The 25413-nt window shown below is 38.9% G+C and overlaps 1 protein-coding gene across 4 annotated transcripts in view; it reads left to right on the forward strand.

Annotated features, from left to right (window-relative positions):
* The window catches only part of CACNA2D3 (calcium voltage-gated channel auxiliary subunit alpha2delta 3), a 938743-nt gene that overhangs the window by 875181 nt on the left and 38149 nt on the right, over positions 1 to 25413 (forward strand). For all 4 annotated transcript variants that reach the window (XM_050781062.1, XM_050781063.1, XM_050781066.1 and 1 more), the window contains 3 exons: positions 2368 to 2420; positions 3929 to 3984; positions 12728 to 12839. In XM_050781062.1, the coding sequence (XP_050637019.1) occupies positions 2368 to 2420; positions 3929 to 3984; positions 12728 to 12839 (221 nt within the window). The remainder of the gene's footprint in view (positions 1 to 2367; positions 2421 to 3928; positions 3985 to 12727; positions 12840 to 25413) is intronic.

Consider the following 25413-nt stretch of genomic DNA (forward strand, 5'->3'; position numbering starts at 1 on the left):
AGAAAAAGGGAGAAGTTTTGTTAATTCTCCCATTTGTATGTAAAATAACTTGGTTTTGTTCAACAGAACTTTTCCTTTTAGTTTGTAATGGAGTTGTGAGCTTGTGTCCTAATTCCCATTTTGATCACAGATACTCCCTCTCCCCTAATCATGCCACTGGGTTTCAGCATCGTTTTCCCTGGAGCTGATTCCTTGGTGATGTCACAGATGAGGATCAATCAGCATAGCTATTGTGCCATTAGAAACTGGCTTTCAGATGGCCAGAAATTAACTGTTATCACTTACTCCCAAATTAAAAATGTAATTTACAATGCATAGACAATGTAAATTTGGCCAGCAATACCTAAAACCACAGAAAAAAAAAAAAAGATCTAGTGTACCTCTGGATAGTCTGTCATATGTGTTTAAATATAACCCTTACAATGCTATTGTTTTGTAAATACCAAAAATTAACCTAAAATTTTGTTTGAAACACAACGTTTAAAAGCTATTTTGGCTTTAAAATATATATACTTTCTAATTTGCAGATGTAAGATGTTACAAGGGGATTATTTAAAAACCAAATAATTAACACGGTTCTCCTACACTGAGGGAGCAAGAAATGATTCAGAGCTGGCCCATTTGTGAGAGGCAACTAAAGGGACGAATATTTTGAAAAATACAGCTTTTTAGTGAGACTCACTATGTCTTTCTAAACCCAACTCCCCTAACCTTAGCATGAATAGTTCCAGACATTAAACGTTCCTAAGGTATGTTTTCATCATTAGATTTAAAAGCTTAGTGGCTTTATGCTTTTAAATGATAATGTGCATTTAAATTTTTTAATCCCATATTTGCATAATCCCTTTGTTTATTCATATATTGAGCCAATGCCTGGCACGGAATGCCTTCCCCTGGCCTCAGAGCGAGCTGCCCCTGCTACTGCCCTCTTTCCCCCTCAACCTCCAAAGCTTCCTTAATCCTTTTATTTACTCTCTCCTCCCCCTGACCCACATTACCCATCCCAGCAGGTACAAAGACACAACATTGTCCCATAGTCTGACCACGCCGGTCTTTTTGAAAGCAAGATGATTATTTTTCAAGCCATAAAATGTAATGGCAGAACCGCAGGACTGCAAAGTGTGGTTTCAGGAAACTGTTAAAAGTTCACATCCTTATCTGACCCTAATCCTGGCGGCCCAGAACCCTGTGATTCAAGGAATGATGTGGAAGCACTCAGTCGAATCAGAGCAAGAGATACACCAAGTCTGAAATCTGGGTGGGCTTGGAAGAGCCTCAGCATTGTTGTTGTTGTTGTTCTGCACATTTACTTTCTGGCCGGACTGGGAAAGTTTTGAGAATGATTGGGGGCATGTAAATTTGTTCTTGTTTCATTTAAAACTGGATAATTCCTCCATTCTCACTTCTAGTTCTTATAATTAAAATGCTCAGAAGGTGGGATTAAGCAGCTCTAGCTGCAGAGCCAGGATTTGGCATGCATTTCACTTCTCTGATATCTAAAGGCAACCATAGAAGGTTCTGAGATTCTTCTGGACCTGACATCTGGAGCCCAGAGCCCGGGATTTGCTAGTGTCATTGCCTGTCTCTCAAGTCCACGCCCCAGTCACATAACTGGCATAGCTAGGTACAAAGAACCAACTGAGGGGGAGACTTGGTATTTTCCAGAATTCAGGAAATTGAATTATCCACATAGGAAATATCACAGAGTAAACAATCCAACTGCTTTTTTAAATTAAAATATTCTGAAATAAAGATTAGGCTTTCAATGCCTTCTTTTATAGAGTGAAGGGGATTTTCAGCAAGGATAAAATCACATGTTTATATGGTTATCATTTTTTTCAAGTCCAAATATGTAAGTGTGAAAAAAGGCAGCTTAAATCCTACATAATTCATGGACGGCATTAAAATCAGGTGTACGCAATTTTTGCTTATTTTAATGAATGACATACAGTGATGGAGAACAGGGAATCACCTTTCCAAGAGGCTGCCCTGCAAATTACCATTTGAAATTAGTTATATGATTCCAGCCCCCTCAGCATTAAGCTTCAAAATATTAGCCCCTAGAGGGTAAAGGTTTAAGCATCGGGTGCTGAACTTCCTTTTTCCTCCTACTGATAACCCTTGTATTAGATCAGGTTTATTTTACTTGTAAATCACATCTCACTGGAGTGGAGTTCAAAGTTTTAAAATGTTGGTTTTAGGATACAGTATCCAACAATTTTCTTCCCTTAGCTAGAACGCCACTGTTTTTTAACATGATATCAATCTCTCTAGAAGAATAACATTGTCCTTATGTAAAGCCCTAAATTAAGCTACAAATTTTGTGTGCAATACATTGTTTTTAATGTACTGAATTCTTCTCTTCAGCCTTATAATGCCTTCCTCTCTGCAGTAAAATGGATCATGACAGAACTTGTCTTGTAAGTAAAATCTGCCTTTTTGAAAAGGATTAATATTTTCCTTTTTGTATCATAAAGTGAACTTAGAGATTGTGAGTCATGCTTTCAATAACCGTTAGATTCCTAGTGCTCTCTCTTCATTGAACAGCTCAAAATATTGAACACAGAGACCAAAAATGATCTTTTATTAAGTGATTCATGATCACTCCTTTGGCTATTATGTCATACTTTAGCAGATTAACAGTTTGCAGTATACAACTAAATTTACTTATTGTGGTTACTGTTCAATTTCACATGGATGTCTGGCTGTTTTGACTGCAGCCTGGGTGGGCTGTGGTCAGAAGAGCACACTGCTGTGACTGTCCACCAGGCTACTTTGGCTGCCTTGGCCTGTGCAGGAATGGGAGATGTGTGAGATTGTCCGCTAGGGCTGGGGGCTTCCTCAGGTGTGATTTCATTGTTTTTCCTGTCAAACTATGGTCTTATTTGGAGGTGCTCGTTGCATCTATGACTTAAGTAACACTTGAAATGGCACAAAGATGAAAGTCTTGACTTTCAGACTAGATATTAGACACATTACAGAAACACTGTGTCACACAAAAGGGAAGAATTTCATAGATGAACATGTAAACAAGATGGTTTAAGTTGCACCAAACTCTCTCATTGTTATTTCCCCTGCTTAGACTCCACTTCTGTGGGTTTGAGGCAAATTTCATGCCATTTGATGGATAGTCACTGTCCTCTTAATTTAAGGCAACCTCTATTAATTTAATACAGTTTGTGAATTCAAATGGGAAGTAAATTCTCCATATACACATGAGGCAGAGAAAGAACCTTAACAATAATAGTGGGATTTAGATTGAGAGAGAGCTGCTAGGAATAGTAGCCATAAGCCTGAAAAACAAATGACCGAATTTTGATCTCTCTTCATCTATTTGGAGGATAATTTGTATTGTTTTTGTATTCTTTACCAGCCATTGAGAAATGTTGATTTTTATGAGGTTGCATGAGACCTAATTTCGTAGAGAGAAGTCTGTTCCACCTCCCTCTATACACACACACACGGAGGGGGCTTAAACAAGTTCAAGTAGCAGTATTCATTTTGAAAGCATCTTTCATTACTATAGATCATAGTCTTGGCAGAGGAGAATATTCTGTCTGTATTTCTGAACTAAGGGAGGAGAAGCTCATTAGAAATTGGCTTTTTACTGTGGAATCAAATTAGATGATACTAAGATTGAATAACTGGTGAACAATAACGAGGAAAGTATTTCAGCCTATACAGCAGGTTATTCCTCATCTAGGAATCTTTGAGTCCAGGTGAACCTGGCTTTGGGGATAAAATAGCCTTTCACAAGAAAGATAAACCCCAGTGAATATTCAGTGATAACTCAGCCAACTGTGTTGATATCTGCAAATTGTGATGTTCTCAAATGAGGTAAGCGATGCTGAAGAATACAGAAAGTCACTGTTCTGTGATACAGGCATGGATGACGAAGTAACATTGGGCTTTTCCACGATCTGTTTAGGTTCCTGGTGGAGTTTAACCTCTGCAGTTGGTGGCACTCCGATATGACAGCTAAAGGTGAGCGGCAACTGGTTTCTGTTTTCCAGCTTGGAGGGATGAGGGCTAGGTTCATCGGCTACTTTTCATCAGGGATGTGCTGGCTCAGAAAATTCCCCAGGACAAAGTGATGATTTTTCAGCTCTGTCAGCAAAAAGACACCCTTTGTGCTAAGTGCTGTGCTATCTAGTCTGACACAGAATTCCACAGGCTTCATTCAGCCCATGTTGAATGTACATCTTGACCTGTTTCCTTAACTAAGGCTTTGAGGTCATACATTGCACAGGTAAATTCTTCAGAAAGCTCATGGGCAATGCTGAAATAGAAGAGAGACAGACACACTGCCTGTGTCTCAGGCTAAATGAATGATTAGCCATTCTATTTTCATTTTCACAGTTACCCTCATAGAACATAAATCTGATGACATTCCTCTCCCTCCTCAAATACCTTTGATGATTTGAGGAGGGTGTAATTAGTAGAGACTCTTGGAGGCATGGGTTGTGGAGTTAGATCAGAATAGGTTTCAGTCCCGGCTCAAGGTTGACCTTGGGCATGTCAGCTGATCTGTCTCCAAGGCTCAGTTTCCCTTTGCTAAGCACAGTGGGGAAAATAATATTTATCTTAGGAAGTGAGTCTGTGTGTCTGTGTGCATGTGTGTTTAATGCTATGAGAAATCATGTTACGTGCTGACCACAGTGACTGAAACATAAGTCCTCAAAAAATAGTAGCAATACCGCATGTTCTCACGTATAAGTAAGGTAAACATTGAGTAAACATGGACACAAAGAAGGGAAAACAGACACTGGGGCCTAATTGAGGTGGAGGGTGGGAGGAGGGTGAGGATGGAAAAACGACCCGTTGGGTACTTCGCTGACTACCAGGATGCTGAAATAATCTGTACACCAAACCCTCAAGACATGCAGTTGACCCATGTAAAAAACCTGCACATGTACCCTCCACACCTACAATAAAAGTTGGAAGGAAAATCAATAAATAAAAGAAAGTATCTGTAATTATAACAGTGGTGACACTATGACCATGACAGTGATGATGATTGCCTACAAATCCAGTGATCCTTAATGAACGCTGGCTCCAGCGGTCTGCCCCAGGCCTGCCCACTCACGTGCTGTTTCTCAGATACACTCTGTTCTTTCTTGCCTTCATGCATTCATGTTCATTTTCCCACCTGGGAGGCCAGGGACTAGTAGGCTATTACCATTCTTATTATTTCTAACTATCTGTCTTTTAAAAAAGAGATTGATTAGTCACATATCAGCATTTCCCCAGATGCTGGATCTATTTTAATCTAACATTCCCTTTCCTTTCCCTTAAGATCCCAGTCTGTGAGGATTCCCTCAACTCCCTCAGGCAGAATGAACATTTTCTTCTTGCTCCTGCCCCAGTCAGCTCATGCGTTATCCTATGTCTTCTTTAACATTATTGCCTCACTGTGTGTGTTTTGCGCTAACCTAGCATTTCTTGATGGTAGGAGCTATGTTTTAAATATTGTTCTCTCTTAACATCTAACTGGTGCTGAGCACACAGTAGGTGCTTTATCTTTGCTGATTCAATATCCTAACAAATCTTTCTGGTGCTAAGCATGACCATTAGGGTCACTATAGTCATGGCTTTGTAACTTACAAATAGGCTCATTTTGCTGGAATCCAAGAACTCTCTGATTTCTGCTTAGAACATGAGATGGAGCAGAATCTGCTGAGTGAGTCCTGCCCCTGCTGATGCCTGCATAGTTCACTCTCTGATAACTGGGAGCCTAATCCATGCCTGTTCAGGCTTGGCTCTGCCCTGGGACACTGACAGCCCAGTGGAGCAGGGCCCCTGTGCTCTGCTTGCATCCACACACACGCACATTGGTCTGGTGACCCCCAGGGCTTGGACTCAGTTCTTGCTCCTCCCTGCTGGGTTGGGTACTGAGTGACAGTGACTGCCTCAAATCCCACTTGTATAAATTAGCCTGAGGACATAAACCTGGATGGGAACAAAGGTTTCTATGATAGGATGATCATCACCAGGGAATTTATAATTGCAAATACTGATAACATTTAAATGGCTAACAATAAAGGCTGTTTTAAAATAAATTGCAGCCCATCCACAGAAAGACAATTTATTCTGTTTCTGAAAACTTTTTGATGAAATTAAGAAATGCTCATGAAATTATAACAAAACAAGACAAAGCCCAAGATACAAAACTGTATATACACAAAAACACATAAAATGGTGGGAGGAAGGAGATAGGGAGCTAATTAGGGTCAGCAGTTGGTATGGGAAATAGGGAGTCAATAAACAAACACCAACATATGAGTTAGGCGAAGAGGACTGTCTTGTCCCCGAAAGGAAATTTTACCTGTAGTGTCAACTTGCTTTTGTTGAAATTGCACATGATTTGAAAAAAGAAAGATGAGGAGGGACCTACTAAATGGACACTTGGCTATCTTTTACCATTTGCTTTTCTTATTTGACTCACTTTTCCACAGTTTTACTAATAGGAGTGAAGAGAGATAAATGATATTTTTTTAAAATAAGAAAATCAATAGAGGCCAAGAAAATGGGTTGCAAGTTGGTTAAATGGCTGCTCTCTCTGTGGCACCAGTGACCTGGAGACAAATCCCCTCTCCCTCTGAATCAAACTGTGAGCTCTCAGAGGCCATAGCAGCTTTTGAACTTAGTGGTTAGGAACCCTGGGTAGCCTTTTCTGCTTCTTGCTTGCTGTGAGGTTCTGGGCAAGTCACTTGGTCTCTCTCGGCTTTGGTTCCGTTTGTCAGCAGAGGAAACAATAGACATAATGTGGCTGTGAGAAGTGGATTAAGCAATGCATGCCAAGCCCTTGTGCAAGTACGCCATGCATGGTGGGTGAGCACTCATGCTTTGGGTGGTGGCGGTGGTTTTTTTAACTGAGATGTCTGGTTATTTCTTAGGAGTTTGCACAGGGCTGAGGGCAGCAAGCTTGTTATTTTCAGTGGTTTACTTTTTGGCATTCTTCTTCATACCTAGGGAGGACGTTCCCTTCTCTTCGTGTCTGCATTCACTCCCACTTCCCTCATCCTCACCTTGACCTGTTTCTCTTTTCCGTGACCTGCCACCACAGACATCTAGCCATACTGTTATTTTGGTCCTATGGATTCTAGAATTGTTACTGAATGCCATTCACTATGATCTTTGCCTAGAACAGTGGTTTTCAAATGGGGGCAGTTTTGCCTCCCAGGGGAATGACTGGAGACATGTCTGCTGTCACAGCATGGGAGGGAGGGTTCTTACTAGAATCTGGTAGCTAGAGGCCAGGGATGCAGCTAAATATCCTGCAACACACAAGACAGCCCCCATAACAAAGAAATATCCCACTCAAAATATCAATAGTGCCACTGTTGAGAAACCCTGGCCCCGACTGAGGGGTGCAGAGTAGGGGACAGTGACTGAAGGAGCAGGGTGTGATCTCTGCACCCGCGATGTTGAGAGATAACTTGTGAAGGCTCCCATTCTGCAATTTCGCCACCCCCACCCCAGCTGGACCAAAAGTGGTCCAGTTTTCAGCTGAAAGGAATAATATGGTGCTTTAGTTCTCTATTTTCTGTCTTAAGGAGCTTTGTAGAAAGGACCCTGAATAGATCATTTCAGCATGTCCTCTGACTCCACTGCCAGACTGTGAGGCCTCCTTTCCACAGACTACAGAGAGACCTTGTCACCTAATTGCATCGTTGATGCATGGTGTGCTGCTACATAAGTGCTTTGCCATTTCCAGAGAGCTGGCACATAGATTATCTTCAGATCCGTTCAACATACCTGAGAGGTGGGGACTGCTAGAATTTCCTGCCAAGCCTCTCTGAAGCACCTAAGTCAGACAGCTAAGAGGCAATGGACTCAGACCTAAGCCAAGACCTCCCTCAGCTAATGATGACAGCGAGAGCCGCAGCTACTGCACTGGAATTGTCTCATTCCAGCCGACAGCCCTCTGCTGGGCATCATATGACTTTTTCCATTTTATGGATGAAGAAATGAAAAGAAGCAAAGGTGAACTCATTCATCCACAGGATTGCTGTCATTGGGATATCTTATTAAATGTAAATATAAATCCCAGACCCGGCATAAGGAGGGAAATGTGTCAGGCACCATATGCTATTGGCTTGCAAGGTTTCTTCATTCTAAATTTACCATTCCCTCACTAGATAAAGACCCTGAGCTGAGACATACATCTTTGTTTTAGTTAAAAATGGAATCCATAATTACACTGTTTATCTGCTCCATTTCCTTAATGAAGGGGACTGTGGAAGCCCATTTCTGCTTGATTATCACAAAGGTATCATTTTGGTGAAGTTGCACAAAGAGAACAGAGCTTGCTGGCACCCGGTTGTGAACAGGGGTGCATTCACAGAAACAAAAGAAGAGGAAGGCTTTTCAAATGGCAAATCTATTCATTGCCAATTGTCTGCACATAATTACTGTGAACCCAAGTCAGTTATTCTCATCAGGGACATTTGTTGCTAAGGGAAAAGTAAAGAAATTCACTTGTGCGGATGCTCCCTTGGGTGCTTCATTGTGAGTGGGTGATAGGTCATGGTGACATCGGCGTAACTGGGACAGGAGGCACAGCAGTGTGGGCTCCAGGATGTGAGGGCCAGGCTCACATCTGGACCCCATCATTCACTGCAGTGTGACCTTGGGCGAGTGTCTTCATTTCTGAGCTTTAGTTTCTTCATCTGCAAAATGGGACAGTAGCAAGGACTTGCTTATTCTGTGGTGATGAGGATTTTGCCCATGCTAAGGGCCTGGCACAGGGTTTGGCATGTAGTAAGTGCATAGTTAAGATTGATGGTGAAGGTGGTGGTGGTTTGCTGTGTGAGTTAATGATGATTGTGATGAGTCATTCTCTGTGGGACCCACGGCAGGCAGTGTCTGCTTCTGGAACCTCATTTTTCCCTTCTGGAAAAAGAAGGAGTCAGCCAAACTGAGCTCAGTGATCCTTGACTACCTACAGCTTTGTAAGATGTGAGTTCTGAGTGCCTAAGACTTAAAACAGTATCCAATAGGGCCAGGCATGGTGGCTCACACCTGTAATCCCAGCACTTTGGGAGGCCAAGATGGGCGGATCACTGAGGCCAGGAGTTCAAGACCAGCCTGGCCAACATGGTGAAACCCCTGTCTCTACTAAAAATACAAAAAAACTAGCCAAGCATGGTGGTGCATGCCTGTAATCCCAGCTACTTGGGAGGCTAAGGCAGGACAATCATTTGAACCCGGGAGGCGGAGGTTACAGTGAGCCGAGATCACACCACTGTACTCCAGACTGGGGGACAGAGTGAGACTGTTGTCTCCAACAACAACAACAAAAATAGTATCCAGTAGATTGCAAGCAGCCTCGGTTATTGGTTTGAAACTCCATAGATAAATAATAGTGACTGCACATATATGTGGTGTTTTCCATAGCACTCTAGACAAAGTACGTTCTAGCCATGTTATTTAAATTAAATGTGACCATGGCTTTATAGGATAATTCACGTTTCCCAAAAGCACATCAAGCAACTTCCAGCCAATAGTCGTGCTGCAAATAGACCCAACGGTTTATCACTATATCAGCATGGAGTGCCCTACGATTGTCAAAGGAAAAAGAATTTCATCCCCAGAAAGGATCAGAGCCAAATGAGTCTCACCATTGAGAGTACTGGACCCATTCCATCGTAACTGGGCCCAGACAATTAGAATTAGAGATGGTGCAATTATCAGGCTTATTCAAATCACGTGTGCTGCCTATCTCAGCCTGACCCAAAGACCTTTCTTATTTTTTTTCATTGGCCAAACTTCACAGAGCAGTTAAACATACACACGCTGGAGCCAGACAGCCCAAGGTCAAATTTTGGTTCTGCCACATACTCAGTGGATGAATTTGGGCAATTTACCCTCGTTCTTTTTCCTCCATTCACCATCTGCAAAACAGATAACAACTGTTCATACCTCATAGTTTATTTTTTAATTTTGTCATATTACTATTAAATAAATTAATACATATTAAGCAGGATAGCATCTGGAACGCAGCAATTTCTCCACCAATTTAGCTGTTATGCCATCATTAGGTTTTTATATTCCGTCTGCATCCTTGTGCCGCTTCCACTTATAACCTAAGCTATTGTATACTTAAATCTTTATTTCGTTTCAACGGACTCACTTTTTTAAATTCAAATAATTTAACTATGAAAAGAAAGTTTTGTAAACTGAAAACCAGAATGATTTGCCATACAGAGAAATCAGTTGTGAAAATAAGAATCATGAAAATAAAAAGTGTGACCAAATTTTAGCCAGATCCTATGAGCTTTGTGTTTGGCCTCTTCAGCTTAAAGGGAGAGGAGAGCAAATGAAAGGAAGGAGTGTAAAAGATAGAAAGGTGGTAGAAACTCCCTACTGTCAAACAAAGATGTCCTCCTTACAAAACAGAGGCACTGAAAAAGATTTGGGAAGAGACTGATGTTCCCACCACGTGGCTCTTCTGTGTTGTTACTGTTGGGCCTGGAGCACCTAAAATTCACCTTACCCTCCACCTGAAAGGCAAGAAAGAAGTGTGTCATAAGGGACAGAGATTCTCACATTTTTTGGCCCATCGTATTCTATTTTATGTTTGAAAACACTATTCAGGAGAGTCATTCTTGTATTCAGCAGGCATTTAATGTTCCGTCCAATGAGCTAGCATCTTGGGGACAAAGGGACAGGGTTTGGAACCTGGCCTTTCTGAAGAATGACTACCAGCACTGTACAATCAGTGGAGTCAGGAGTCAGAGAGGCAGCCATTTGCTTGCCTTTTCTACCAAAAAGTGATGGTTCAAAAAGCCTGACTCCATGAAATAGCACAAGTACAGCAGGAGTCACGATGGTGGTAAAAACATACACTTAAGCAGGACTCACAGCATGACAGCTACTGTCCATGTAATTCATTTGATTCTCAAACAACCACACAAGCTTGGTACTGCTATTCCCATTTAGCTGATGAGGACACTAAGGTGTAAAACGGTTAAAAGCTCACCTGCTGTCGCACAGCAGTGGCAGGATTCATTGCCTGGAATTGGTGCTTTTAGCTGCTACAAAACTAGCCAGCCTCTGGCCTGTGGATGGTAACACTTGCTAATGAGTAGCATTTCATGAAGGCTGTGTGTATGCATGTATGTGGGCAAAAGTGCGTGCATGCTTCAGTCTGCTAAGAGCTGTACATGCTTTTGTTCATTTATTCCTCAGAACGATCATTTCCCCTTAATGTCAGCGATCAGTTACTGAAAATTCTATATTCTGAGTGAAAGAGCTGATGAAGAGTCTACTTCCTTTTGTTTTAAGTAATAAAGATTAAATGCATTGTGCTCCAACCCCAAACCCTCAACCAATTTCCTCAAAATAGTTAAACCTCAGTGAAAAGCCTACATATAAGAAGCCATCATGTTAGGATACTACAAATGCTTAGAATCGCTTCCTGATCACCCCACAAGTGTTTGGTTGTTACCCCACAGTTGTTTTTTGTGCAGTAGCACTGACGGCTCACTTAGTGCCAGCAGCATCCCACATGGACAGTGGACAAAACATCTCCCTGTAGTTCTGCCCACCAACCAGTTATATTTGGAATGTAACATGAGACTTTGTTCACACACAGTTTTGTTAAAATCCTATTCAATTTTGGAATTGTAAATGTAAATACATTTTTTTTTCCTACAAAAACAATAACTGAAGGCTTTGTACAAACTGTGGTATTGGAAATCTATAAGCGTTCTCTTGGGGGCAATGCTAACAAGTAGACCTCCTGTGAAGAGTACCTGTACTACTAGCATCCCCATTTTACAGATGAGAACGGTGAGGATTCACTAGAAGTGGCAGAGCAGGGATTCGTACTCCAAACTTCTCTTACTTCAGAGCCTTCATGCTTAACCACTATGCTGTAGTGTCTATCATTATTGTCATCGTTATAATGTCACAATGGCTTCATTAGAATGATACTGTTATCTTTGTTATTGTTGCTATTATTATTATTATCATTATTTGACATTTACTGAACACTCATTATGTTTCAGGTACTGTACTAAGTAGTCAACATACATTGTTTTATTTACTTCTCACATCAACTTCTGATAGAACTTGATTATCCTCAATTTACAAATAAGAAAATTGAGACCTAGTGAGGTTTTGGATCTTGCCCACTGGACAATCAACTGCCAAGCCTCTACTGAGCACCTACTATGTGCTCATCCACGTACCAGGGTTATTTAGTGCTTTAAAATTGACATGGCATATTATTGGACAAAGAGCTTCATAATAGTAGGATTTGGTTCATGGCTGTACTTCAAAGACATTACGTATTTTACTATTTCATATTTCAATTTTCTTTCTATAATAAAACCATGCAATTGTATCATGACCTTTGTCTCACCCTAAATAATATGGTATAACTTATACATTTGTTCAGATATACATATGTGTTGTTGCTAAGTTTGAGTAAGTCTGAGGTCAGAGACCCGGTGACTGATGTTGTCCCAGAAATTTGAATTCTTGTGATGCATAAATAATAGCTGATCAAGCCAACACAACTGTTGGAGGAATTATAGCTTATAGAGTTGCTTGGCAGATGAAATCACTTGACTAATTAGAAAATAATGCATTATGCTGTGCTAGAAAAATCACAGAGCAGCAGAAGCAGAACTGTGTTCTGGGTTGCTGTGGGCTGCCAGTCACAATATTGAGCCTGTGCCTTGCATTCTTTACCTTTTTTTTCCCCCTATCCCTACAGCCCAGAAATTGAAACAGACCCTGGAGCCTTGTGATACTGAATATCCGGCATTTGTCTCCGAGCGCACCATCAAGGAGACTACAGGGAATATTGCTTGTGAAGACTGCTCCAAGTAAGCCATTCCCCCACCCTCTAACCCCCTACACCTTTCTGCTCAGCACAGAACTTTCCCAGATAGGTCTGTGTGACTTGCAGGCACAGTTACACCAATAGAAAACATGGCTGCCCTCTTGTGTAAGGAAGTATTTCTGTCAGCTTAGAAGAAACACCACTTGGCTTTATAAGATATTCTAAACGCTGGGAAGCATTCAGAATGCATGAAAATACATCCTGCAGTATAGGAGATGTATAGGTCAGTTTGTTCATGTTTTGAGAAAGTTCTTATTGGTGCTTTCTCAATTGACAGTTGGCAATTTGAACTGTGTGTTCGAGAATGTCCTTATGTATCTTTACTGAAGGCAGAAGCCTTCAGGATTTACCCAAACCTGATAAATTGGAAATGTTTCTTGGTGATTGAGTATGCATTTCCCTGATTGCTAATGAGATTGAGCCTCTTTTAATGGTTTTATTGGTTATTTGGGGTTTCTGACCTCTTTATTCCAATTGGGCAGTTCCCGAATGGGTGGTTAGATCTATTCTTATTGATTTGGGTGTTCTTTCTCTTTTGGATACTATTTCTTTACAATCGTATGCATTGTATGTGGGTCTTCCTATTCTGTGGTTTGACTCTTTACAGATGCCTTTTTTATTTATTTATTTTTTTAAGAGACAGGGTCTTACTATGTTGCCTGGGCTGGTCTCAAACTCCTGGGCTCAAGAAATCCTCCTGTCTCAGCCTCCCAAGTAGCTGGGACTACAGGCACACAGTGCACAGAATTTTTCTTTCTTTCTTTTTTGTTTAAGTAAGTCTAGTCATGGGCTGAGTTCCCACCTATATGCAGATCTGTTTCCAGATCTTATGATTTGTTAATACCTATATATAATACCATATCTTTTAAATTATTATAGCTTTATAATATGACTTGGTATTTAGGAGAACAAGCTCCTTTCCTTATTCTTCTTATAAGTTTTCTTAATTATTCTTGGCTCTTTACTCTTGCATACTTATTTTGGAACTAGCTTGTTAATTTCCACGAATTTTTTTTTTTTTTTTTTTTTTGAGACGGAGTCTCGCCCAGTCGCCCAGGCTGGGAGTACAGTGGCGCAATCTCAGCTCACTGCAAGCTCCGCCTCCTGGGTTCTCGCCATTCTCCAGCCTCGGCCTCCTGAGTAGCTGGGATTACAGGCACCCGCCACCACGCCCGGTTAATTTTTTTTGTATTTTTAGTAGAGACGGGGTTTCACCTTTTTAGCCAGGATGGTCTCGATCTCCTGACCTCATGATCCACCCATCTCAGTCTCCCAAAGTCCTGGGATTACAGGCGTGAGGCACCGTGCCTGGCCCATTTCCATGAATTTTGATAGGGTTTTGATTAAAATTTCTGTAAGTGGTAGGTCAATTTAAAGATAATTGCTATTTTTTATAATAATTGGACTTCTCATTAATAAACTAAGTATGTCTCTTTAGTTACATGCCTTTTCTATGCCTTTTAATACAATTTTATAACTTTATATATTTATACCTACATACCCATAGTTTTTCTTCTATCATAAATAGTATATATTTAAAACTACTTTTCTAATTTGTAAGTACTAGTATATGAATGTATCACTGATTTCTGTATATTGAATATTGTATCCAACACACTGCTAAATGCTCTTTGAGATTGACTTGTTTGTGTATGGATGCTCTTGGACTTTTTGCATAGACCATAATATCATTTGTGAAACGTTTACTTTCTAATCTCCATACTTAATTATTGTTTTCTGTTTTATTGCACTATACTTCTGACACATCGTTAAATAGAAGCAATGAGATTAGGCAACCATGTCTCATTCCTGATTTAAAGGAAGTGCCTCCAATAATTACATGTTAAGTATGTTTGCTAAAGGACTTTTTTATTGTCATAAAATATAAAGAATATAAAATTTACCATTGAACCATTTTAAAGTGTATAATTCAGGAGCGTTAAGTATATTCACAATGTTGTGCAACCATCACTATTAATTCCATAATTGCTGTAGATTTTTAGTAGTAACAATTTATGAGGCTAAAGAAAACTTTTGTAAGAGTTTTTGTTGCCATTGTTATTGTTGAAATCTAAATGGATGTTGAATTTCATAAGAAAGTTCTACATCCATTACAAAAAAATTTTCCTTAATTTGTTAACATGTTAAGTTACATTAATATTTTTAAAATTTTAAATCATGAAATATATATATATATACATATAAAATACTTCTAAGTTTTCTTGGTTATTCTTGACTCTACTCTTGCATACTAATTTTGGAATTAGCTATTAATTTCTATGAATTCTGACAGGGTTTTGATATGTATAATATATGTATTATATATACATATCATATGTATGTATTGTTTGTATATTTCATGATATCTATAATCATGTATATGTCATGGTTTTATTTTCATGAAATAAATATATAATGCATATGTGTATGTATTGGACATAATATATGTAGTATATATTACATATGTATAGTATGTATATATTACATACTTTGTATGTAGTATATATTATATATTAATAGTATATAGAATGTGTAATGTGAAAATATACTTGCTTTTTCAGGATAGACCTTCATTGTCATAAACAGGCCAGGCGCGGTGGCTCACACCTGTAATCTCAGCACTTTGGGAGGCCAAGGCGGGTGTATCACCTGAGGTCGGGAGTTGGAGACCAGCCTGGCCAACATGGTGAAACCCCGCCTCTACTAAAAAATACAAAAATTAGCCAGGCATGGTGGCAGGCACCTGTAATCCCAGCTACTTGGGAGGTTGAGGCAAGAGAATTGCTTGAACTCGGGAGGTGAAGGTTGCAGCAAGCCATTATCTTGGCATTGTACTCCAGCCTGGCAACAGAGCTAGACTCTGTCTCAGGAAAAAAAAAAAAAAAAAGTAATAATATTTTACACATATTGCTGAATTCAATTTACTTACACGGTGAACTTTTTGTTTTTATGCTCAAAAAGGAGAGTGGTAATACGTTTTCTTCCTTGCACTGTCATTTGGCTTTCCTATTAAGGTCATTTTATTGCCACAAAATTACTTACAGTTTCCCTCTTTCTGTAATATCCATAGCATTTTATATAAGATGGAATCCAGTATCTGTTTCTTGAAGATTTGGTAAAACTTATAAAACTATTAGTGACTGGTGGGATTTGTATATGTGTGTTTTTTCTTGTGTGTATAAATTTACAACTATGAAATTACTTTCTTTTGTGGTTAGAGATTTCTGGATTTTCTTTTTCCTTTTGAAATGGTTTTGGTGATTATATTTCTTAGAAAACTGCCTATTTCACCTCATTTTTCAAGGTTATTGCAGGCATTGTTGATAGTGTTTTCTTTTGATTAAAAATGTTACTATATTTGTGATTTTGCCCCCTTTTAAAGCTTGTAATTGATCCTCCCTCTTGCTCCCTTTCCTCTTGCCTCCTTCCCTCTCTCTCCCTTTTCATACTGCCAGAGATATGTTTGTTTTATCTTTCTTCTATGATTCTTGAGTTTACATTGTTTTTTATTTTCTAATATTTTGTATTTGATGCTTAGGTTTTCAGGTTCATTTTATATGTATATAGATATACCTATAAGCATATATATGTCTAGGTATACATTTCTCTCTGCATTCCAGTGCATCTCTAAATTTAATATATATATAAGGCCTTCATTCTTATTCATCTCTAACGAGTTTCTAGTTTTTACCATTTTTTGATCTGTCAATGCTTAAATCATGTTTTAAAATGTCCAAATATATGCGATTTGAGGCCATCCTTTTTATTATTGAAGTCTAATTAAATGGCCTTGTGGTCTGTATAACACATCTATTTTAGTGTTTGTGGAAACTTGCTTTGTATTTCCAGTCCTTGTCCACATGTTTTTGAAAGCAAGTTATATTATCTAATAGCTGGGCACAGGGATCAATGTGTGTCCTTTGGACAAAGTATACAAATTGTGTTTCAAACCTACCTTTATTTTCAGTCTATTTTAGATGTCAGTTAATCTCTCACCAGGCTTATGGACGTTTTTGTGCCATTCAGTTCATTTTGCTTTCTATATTTTGAAGTTATGTTACCATGGACATCCCTGTTCATGATTATTATAGCTGCCTAAGAAATCATTCCTGTTGTCACTATGTAATAACCCTCTTTATACATGAAAGTGCTTTATGTCTTAATGTCTATTTGTTTTGTTAATAGCAGAGGTACATTAGCTCTATTTTGGTAATATTTGCTGGCCATGTTTTCCCCTTTCCCTCCATTTTCAACCCTTTTTCATTATTTTGCACTAGGATTTTGTTTTATAAACAGAATGTAGCTGGATTCGAAGTTTTTATTATTTCTGTTATCTGATAGTTTAATCTTTAAAAATTTATGGTGCTTACCAATAAGTTTGGAATATTTCTACCATCATTTTATATGCTCTGTATTCCTCATGTTTTTTCTTTGTTCCTTTCTTCTTTCTTTCCTTCCTTCCTTCTTTTCCTTCTTTCCTTCCTTCCCTCCCTCCCTCCCTTCCTCCTTCTTTCCTCTCTCTCTTTCTCTCTCTCTCTTTTCTTCCTTTCTTTCCCTTCAGTTGGATTGATTGGGTTTTCTCCTTTTTTTTTGGTATTCTATGTAAAGTACACACTATTCCTTTAGTAGTTACTCTTTGCCTTTTTAACATGTTTCAATTGGTGAGGCTCTCCTCCCTCCTCCAGAGCAAACAAAAGCTTAGATTTTGTTAAGTTGAATTACCTCCCATCTCTTTCATATAATATTTTCTAACCTTCTAGTTCTACTGTTTTTAACCCATGAAATAATTATTACTGTTGTTGCTGCCTATAGTAAATAACATGTTTACCTGCATTTTTATATGTTTATAGTCACTTTGATTTTTTTTTTTAAATTGCTTTTTGTTTTACAGTGCTTTAGAAGTTTTTCCAAGAATGATCTGAGAGTGATAAATTATCTCATTCTTTGTCTAAAATCCCTAATTTAGTATGTACTCAACAGTGATGATTTATCTCCATAGCATCAAAATTAAAATATTTTGAAGATATTCCATTGTCTTCTCACTTTTATCCTTGTACCTTTGTAGGTAGTCTGAACTCTCCCCCTTCTCTGATGGCTTTTACAGTGTTCAGTCTCTCTCGAATGTTCTGAGGTTTCACTGATGTGATTCCAGATATAAATTCATTTCTATTTTGTATGTGCTTTTTTCTGGATAATTTCTTTAAACTTATATTCCAGTTCACTAATTTCCTTTTGATCCTGTCTGGTCTGCTGCTGAAACAATCTATTGAGCTTTTTATTTCTAGATGTTTCGTTTGCTTCTCTTAAAACTATATGTTTCTTTTATACAGTCTTAGTCTTAGGTTCTCTGTACCAAATTATAAAAAACCTTTTAAGATTGTTCTAATAGTTTAAATTTTAGGAGTATCAATCCTCATTTTTCTTCTTTCTGCGTTTTTCCATGTTAGATTATTGGCTCATGTATTTGTCATTTTTAACTGTGAATTGATTTTTACTATTAAATATTATTTATCTGGGAACAGAATAGAATTTGAGTTTTTCTTCACTATATATTTGCATTTTGGCTTCTATCATGTATCCTATTAGTAACGACGGCCTGGGAATAATTGTTATGTAAGTTTTTTGTATTTAGGAATTTGTGTACCATATAATTAGAGTACATATTTTTCCTAAGCAGCATGTAGTTTAGACTTGAAGTTTGATTTCTCATGGGCAATATTGGTTTTCCTATTCAGAGCCTCAGAGAGTGCCAGATTATCCATTTTTTTCACTTAGCAGTAAATTTACAAGTTAGCTTTTAGTGTCTTCTCTCGTAAGATCTTTTGTATTTAAACATGTTTGTTTTGTTGTACTATTTCATCTAGTGTGTCTGAGTGTTTAGGGCAAGATGGCTTCCACATTTGCCCAGTCTACCATGCTATAGTTCATTCTTCTGACTGGGGACATTCTAGATCCACCACAAGAAAGTACTGAAGTGTATGGTTCGGTGCAGGAGCCTTGGAAGCAATGGGTTCAGAATGTGAGTTTTGACTTCACTGATGACTAACTCTGTGACCTTGGACGAAAACCTTAACTCCTTGAAGTTCTGCTTATTCCTGGGTGATTTGGGGGGATTAGAATAGTAAGCATATAATGGCTTGTTATAGGAGTGAAAGTGAGAAAATGTATGTTGTGAATTTAGCATAATGCCTGAATCAGATTAAGTACTCAGTAAACAGTCACATGTAACATTTGTGTAAGGCTATGGTCTGAATGTTGGTGACCCCCAAAATCTACATGTTGGAACCTAATCCCCAATGTGATAGTATTAAGAAGCGAGGCCTTTAGGAGATGATTAGATCATGAGGTCTCTGCCCTTATGAATGGTATTAGTGCCCTTATAAAATAAGTTTGAGGGGGTCTGTTTGACCTTCCATCATGTAAAGACACAGCTAAAAAGGTGTTATCATTGAGTCAGAAAACAAGGCCTCACTAAACACTAAGTCTGCTGGTGTCTTGATCTTGGGATTCCCAGCCTCCAGAACCATGAGCAATAAATTTCTGTTGTTTATAAATTACCTACTCTGAGGTATTTTGTTATAGCAGCCTGAATAGGTGGAAACACATAACACCAAATATATAAAAAAGTTTTTAACACCTGTAAACCATTCTGCTAAAATGTGAACATTTCTTTCCACTGTCTAATGTTATTTCACTACCGTAGAATTCTCTGTATAAAAAGGTATATAACATATATGTCTCAGATATGATCACAGGCCATGTGTGATGGAAGGGTTGTTGACAATTCATGACTGTATAGTTTTGTGAGATAGACGCCGCTGGTTTTATAATGATTGAGAACCTTTTTGACCAAATGGATACTGTACCCTCAGTCATCATAACTACAAACTCTGTGAGGTGGCCAGTATCCCTTAGTGAATCATGAGCACAATCATATTTAGTAGAGCAAGTTAGGGTTCTTATTTCTATTCTAAGTGAGAAAACCAATAGAACTAAGATAGGACATTGCTAGAGCCAGCAGTATTTTTCCTTATTAGAAATCATAATTAGAAAATAAAGAAATAAATGCAGCTGGATTAAAGAAAGTGACCAAAGATTTCAAACTAAAGAAATGACTACCTTTCATTCAGTAGGAATAGGAGGTCATTGCATTCGTGCTGTGATCTAGAAACTGTGCTGGTGCTTTGGGGAATGCCAAGATGGATAAGATACAAAAGTGAAGGCTGGGTGCAGTGGCTCACGTCTGCAATCCCATCACTGTGTGAGGCTGAGGCGAGCGTATCACTTGATGTCAGGAGTTCGAGACCAGCCTGGCCAATATGGTGAAACTCTGTCTCTACTAACAATACAAAAATTAGCCAGGCAGGGTGGTGCACGCCTGTAATCCCGACTACTTGGGAGCTGAGGCACAAGAATTGCTTGAACACAGGAGGCGGAGGTTGCAGTGAGCTCAGATTGCACCATTGCACTCCAGTCTGGGTGACAGAATGAGACTCTTATCTCAAAAAAGAAAAAAAAAAGAAAAAAAAAAACAAAGTTGAAGTTGAAGAGATTTATATCAGTCATGGCTAGTTTGTTTCAACTCTCTAATGACACGCTGAGTTGAAGACTCACAGGAGATTGGGTAGTAAATGGAGTAAGGCCTTACACAGTGTGCTAGCAGCAGTGAAAAAACACTGTAGGCATTGGAGGATTTTCCTTTCCAAGCTTTATTTCAAGACCACCACCTGGCAGCTCAGTCACATACTGCAGAAGCATAACAATAAAGCCCCAGGAGTCTGGGTGGGGAGAGAAATGAGGACTTGGGCTTTTTCTTTTTTTCCTTTTTTTTTTAAGTAAACATTTGATTGAAGGATAACACCTACAGAAAAGTGTCCGAACTGTAAATTTGCAGCTTGATTAATTTGCATAAAGTGAGTATTCCTGTATAACCAGCACCCTGGTTAGGAAGTGAAATAACATTACAAGCTCCTCAGAAGCACCGACCCCCACACCTGCCCTCCTGTAAGGGTAACCTCACTGACCACAGGATAACCACTCTCTTGATTTCTAACATCATGGATTGGTTTTGCCTGTTTTTTATATTGCTAATTTGTGAGATGGCAATTTGGTAGATAAGGTATGAGGGCTGATTTATTAATGATCTTGAAGGAGGTCTCTAAGGAATTCACTCAGAAAACAAAATAGGGTCATAGGAAGAAAATGTAAAGATAGCTCAGGACTTCAGTAAACATTTCTTGATCATCTGGTTGCATCCCAGACACTGGGCTGCACTTTGAGGAGGCAGTGGTGAATGAGACACACAAAATTCTTGCCCTCACGGAGGTTGCAGATGAGTAACCAGGCAATGCCAATACTCCATGGTTAGTGCCATGATTAGAGAGTAAATGTTACATGGGGTCACAGAAGGAAGGCTTAGGTGGTCAAGAAAAGCTTCCTGGAAGAAATAGCACCTAACACAATGCCACCAGGGTGAGGAGGAGTTGAGTACGCACACCCAGGCAGAGAGGGGAGCATTATGGAGATGAGAGAACTTGTGGTTTGGTCAACACATTGTTAGACGTTCCAGGAAGCTGAATAGAGAATTGTGGGTGAGGACAGATGACAGAGGGGACAAGGGCTGATCAAGGCCTAAGACTTGTTGCCCTTTTGATCCTGTCGAAGAGAACTAGCCCTTTGAAGGACTTCAAATGCTAACTACCCTGACACCAGTATGGAACCACCGAAAGGTTTCAAGGAAAAGGGTAAAAATGATCAGATTCCAGATGATGGGGAAAATGACATGGTGGCCTCTTGAAACAGAAACTCCTCATTCAGACAGCCATTTGCTACCCCTTTGTCCCTTCCTTCTCTCTCACCGCTAAGCACGCACACGCGCACACACACACGCACAGACTGGTCCTAACAAAGCAAACAACTCACTTGTTTCTCTTCCTCCTCCTCTTCTTTTTAGAGATTAGAAATTGACAGATCACTGGGGTAGCTAGTTGAATGAGAAATCAATTCAAGACTACTTTTTTTCCTAATCCAAAAATCTTTGTGAAGCTTTATTATAAAATTATGATTTAATGTTTATACAATATAAAAAAGGAGCCATAACCAGTTTTGTTGAGTGCTTTTGAAAAGTGGAACCTTTTATTCTTGTCTTTTGCATATTCTTTTCTCTTTATCCCTCCTTGCTCCATTTTATGAAATACAGTTTATTAGAAGATATAGTTGAGTATTTATCAAAGTATTTAGGAAGCTATTGTTTGGCATTTTCTTTGAGCTTCGTATTCTCAGAATGCAGTCTATTAAGGAGGAAAATAATGTTATTTGATTTTTGTTGTCTTCCTCTTCTTGATGACCCATAGATGTACAATAGCCAGCATGATTGATGGTATCCAGAAAGCTGAATCTGTACCTCTGCTTTATATCTAATTTGCAAAGAAATTTATCAACCTTTCCCTGGAAGGAATGAAATTTTTCAGGTCTAGTTCTCTAAGACAATTACTAATTTTTGACCAACTTTGTAGGTAACTTCAGGTCAGGGGCAATGACATTCAAAAATAACACAATTCTGTAGCGTTTGGCCAGGAGTGCGCTGGAAATTGAGTTTGGTGAAAATTATAGTATTTCAGAAATTACGCAGTAAGATCTTTTTCATAGGAAAACATCTCGCCTTCCGCAATGGCACATACAGAACCGTGTCCATTACAAACTAGTCTGAAGGCAGCGATTACTTTCCTCCACAAGCAATGGCAAACCATAGAGCAACAATCCCAAAGAACTGAGCACTTCCCACGGGAACAGGCCTCAGCTGCAGTTTGCTTTTGGACTGTCATTAACAATCTGCCCATCTCTTAGAAGAGATCCACTGATCCTGATATCTAAACATTGTGCTAGAACTAAGTAAATCATGTCAAGTGGTTCTACCCATATAGCAGAAGTCTTTTCGGTCTTCAGAAATCTTTGAAGAGCAAAGTTGAGCTGTGTCCTACTCCATTTCTGTGTCCTGTTTCCAGAATCATTAGATGGTTTCGTATGGAAAATACATCAAGAGGTGACTCAGTTGCTCTAAATAGAAACCTTCAAATTGGCAACTCCACAAGTGGACATTTATGTGTCTATAGCATAGACAGATCTATTATAACATAGAGGGACAGTATGTAGTGTTTTTAAAGGGATTTTCAAAAATATAGGGTTTATTAAGAATGCAGGAGCCTAAAAGAAAATAAGAATTTACATAAGAATGTCATTAGGGTTGGTGGTTTGGCCGCTCTAACCAATAATTTTTGTCATCCAATACCCCACTGATTATTAAATTAATCTGTTATTCAAACAGCAATCGAAAACAACTCAGCCCATATTTTCTGGGCATTTGTGACTGTCAACAAGTTGGACAAAATTGGAATCTAGAAAGGATGTAATGTTTTACTATTTTCCAGTATGTTTCTTTCCTTCTTGATTACCCAGCCCCCTTTGCCAAGAAAGAGATTCACAAAGATTTGCTTAGAATCAATTGCAAAATAAATAGTTAGAACCGGTTAAGAAAAATAATTAACCAAAAAGAAAACTTTACACACATGTAACATTTTCATTTCAACATTTCAATGTTGGCAAAATATTAATTTCTAAGGTAAATTAGATTTTTGTTTTTGTTTTTTAGTGTGTGCTTTTTTTGTTAGTATCACTCATCACTTCTCATAAAAATTATATTGCCATCGGTTTCGCTTTGAGATCTGTACACAAGCTTTGCTCATCTTCCTGGAAACCCCAAAAGCTGTGGCTACAGTTTTCTTCTCTCATCGCTTCTCCCCACGCACCTTTCATTTATCCGCTAAGCTGAAAGAAAGTAATTGGTCTCGAAGCTGTGTTGACATGTTTCGTGGGCTACAGTTCAGAAAACCATAGTTCAGAGATTCCATTTTCCAACGAACGACTCCAATTTCCTGTTGAGGTCTCAAGCTGGGTGGGCGATTTACCGCAAGTCTTTAGACTGTTCTCAGTGAGTGCCCTGCAGGTGTTTCTACCAAGTGAGGCTTCTGGAAATGACCTGTATAATGGATCCATTGCACAATAGGGACACAGCGTTTTCCTTGAGTAAAGGCTAAGAAGGTGGCCTCTGGGACTGAACTATGGTCTGGGCTACCACACTTACTAGTGCAAAGATCTTAACACATTATTTAAATGCCCTGACCCTCAGTTTGCTCATCTCCAAGAGGGGTATAAGCATAGTCCATGCCTCTTAGGATCTATGTGTGGGTTTAAAAGAAGATGTATTACTTTCATACTTAGCACAGTCCACAAACCCATCTGTGTTGATAGGGATGCAGGAAAACCACAGGACTCCTTACTCGAGATTTCTCAGCCTTGAAGGTAAAACTAATAGTTTCAGTCAGGAAAAGTAGATGGTGAGGTTTTTTTGCTCTGATGAGACTGTCCTAGATAAAACAGCTCTTGGATTTTTGCCACTTCCTGGGTCCACTTGAGCTCTTGGTTGAAAAGAAATTTGGAGTTCTGGATCTGGGAATACACACACTCAACAGTGACCAGATCCTTCATTACACAAATTAGATACAGACTTTGCCAGTGGGAGTACATTAGTGTCATGAATAATATAATTTGTAGGCGTTAAAATGTAAGTTTTTTAAGCACTTAACTTGCAAGCATATGCTAATTTGTTGAAATATTTTTGTATCTCCTGCTCTATAGATTCTTGCCAAACTACCATACTCCCATCTTGTTTAAAACATGTGAATCAATATGATTCATTTTCCCATGAAAACTTTCCACTCTACAGTGAGAGTAGCGCTAATGGTCATATTCTTCCTTTTGGAGGTTGAGGGCTCTGCATCTTATTTTTCCCAAGTTTCCCTTGTGTCTTTCCTTCTTTATATCTTGCCACGTTGGGTGGTAATGCACAAAACTGTGAATTACCCAAGTCAAAATAGTTCCTATGTCAATTCTACACAGTCACGCCCAAGCAGCAGTAGAGGAAAACCAGCCGCATCCTCCCTGTATTTTCTTGCCTCCTTTTCTGCATCTCAGAAACATGGTAGAAGTAACTTCTGCATCCTAAAAACAATTTCTTTCCAGCATTAAAAATGTAAAACATGACTATCACATTCAAAAGTTTTTCAATGATTTGTCATATAATGTTGAGGCTGTGCTAATCACTCTTTAATACAAGTCTGCCTTCTTTTTATATTATGGGTATGGGGCTAGGTTTGAATAATTCAATGCTAGCTCTTACAATGAATATCCCAATGAGTGCTATATGTTTATGGTTGCTAAAATCATCTTGGCTTTAAATTTTAAAAAGGGGAGGAAGAGGTAAATGCTTATCCTGGGCACTTTATTTTGAATTGTTGAAATAGTGCCATAAGATGAAAGTGGGGTCCAAAGGTACTATAATAATTGGGATTAAAACCTCTGGTCAGTTTTTCTACCTATCCTTCCAAATCTCAGTTCAAGCATTTTACTGGGGACAGGGTTTCCCTGATTTTTTTTCTCAGATGCTCAGAGGAAAACGTGCCCTATTTCCAGACTCAAGGATGATTACAACTTTGAGGATC

Source organism: Macaca thibetana, chromosome 2, assembly GCF_024542745.1.
Source record: "Macaca thibetana thibetana isolate TM-01 chromosome 2, ASM2454274v1, whole genome shotgun sequence".
NCBI lineage: Eukaryota > Metazoa > Chordata > Mammalia > Primates > Cercopithecidae > Macaca > Macaca thibetana.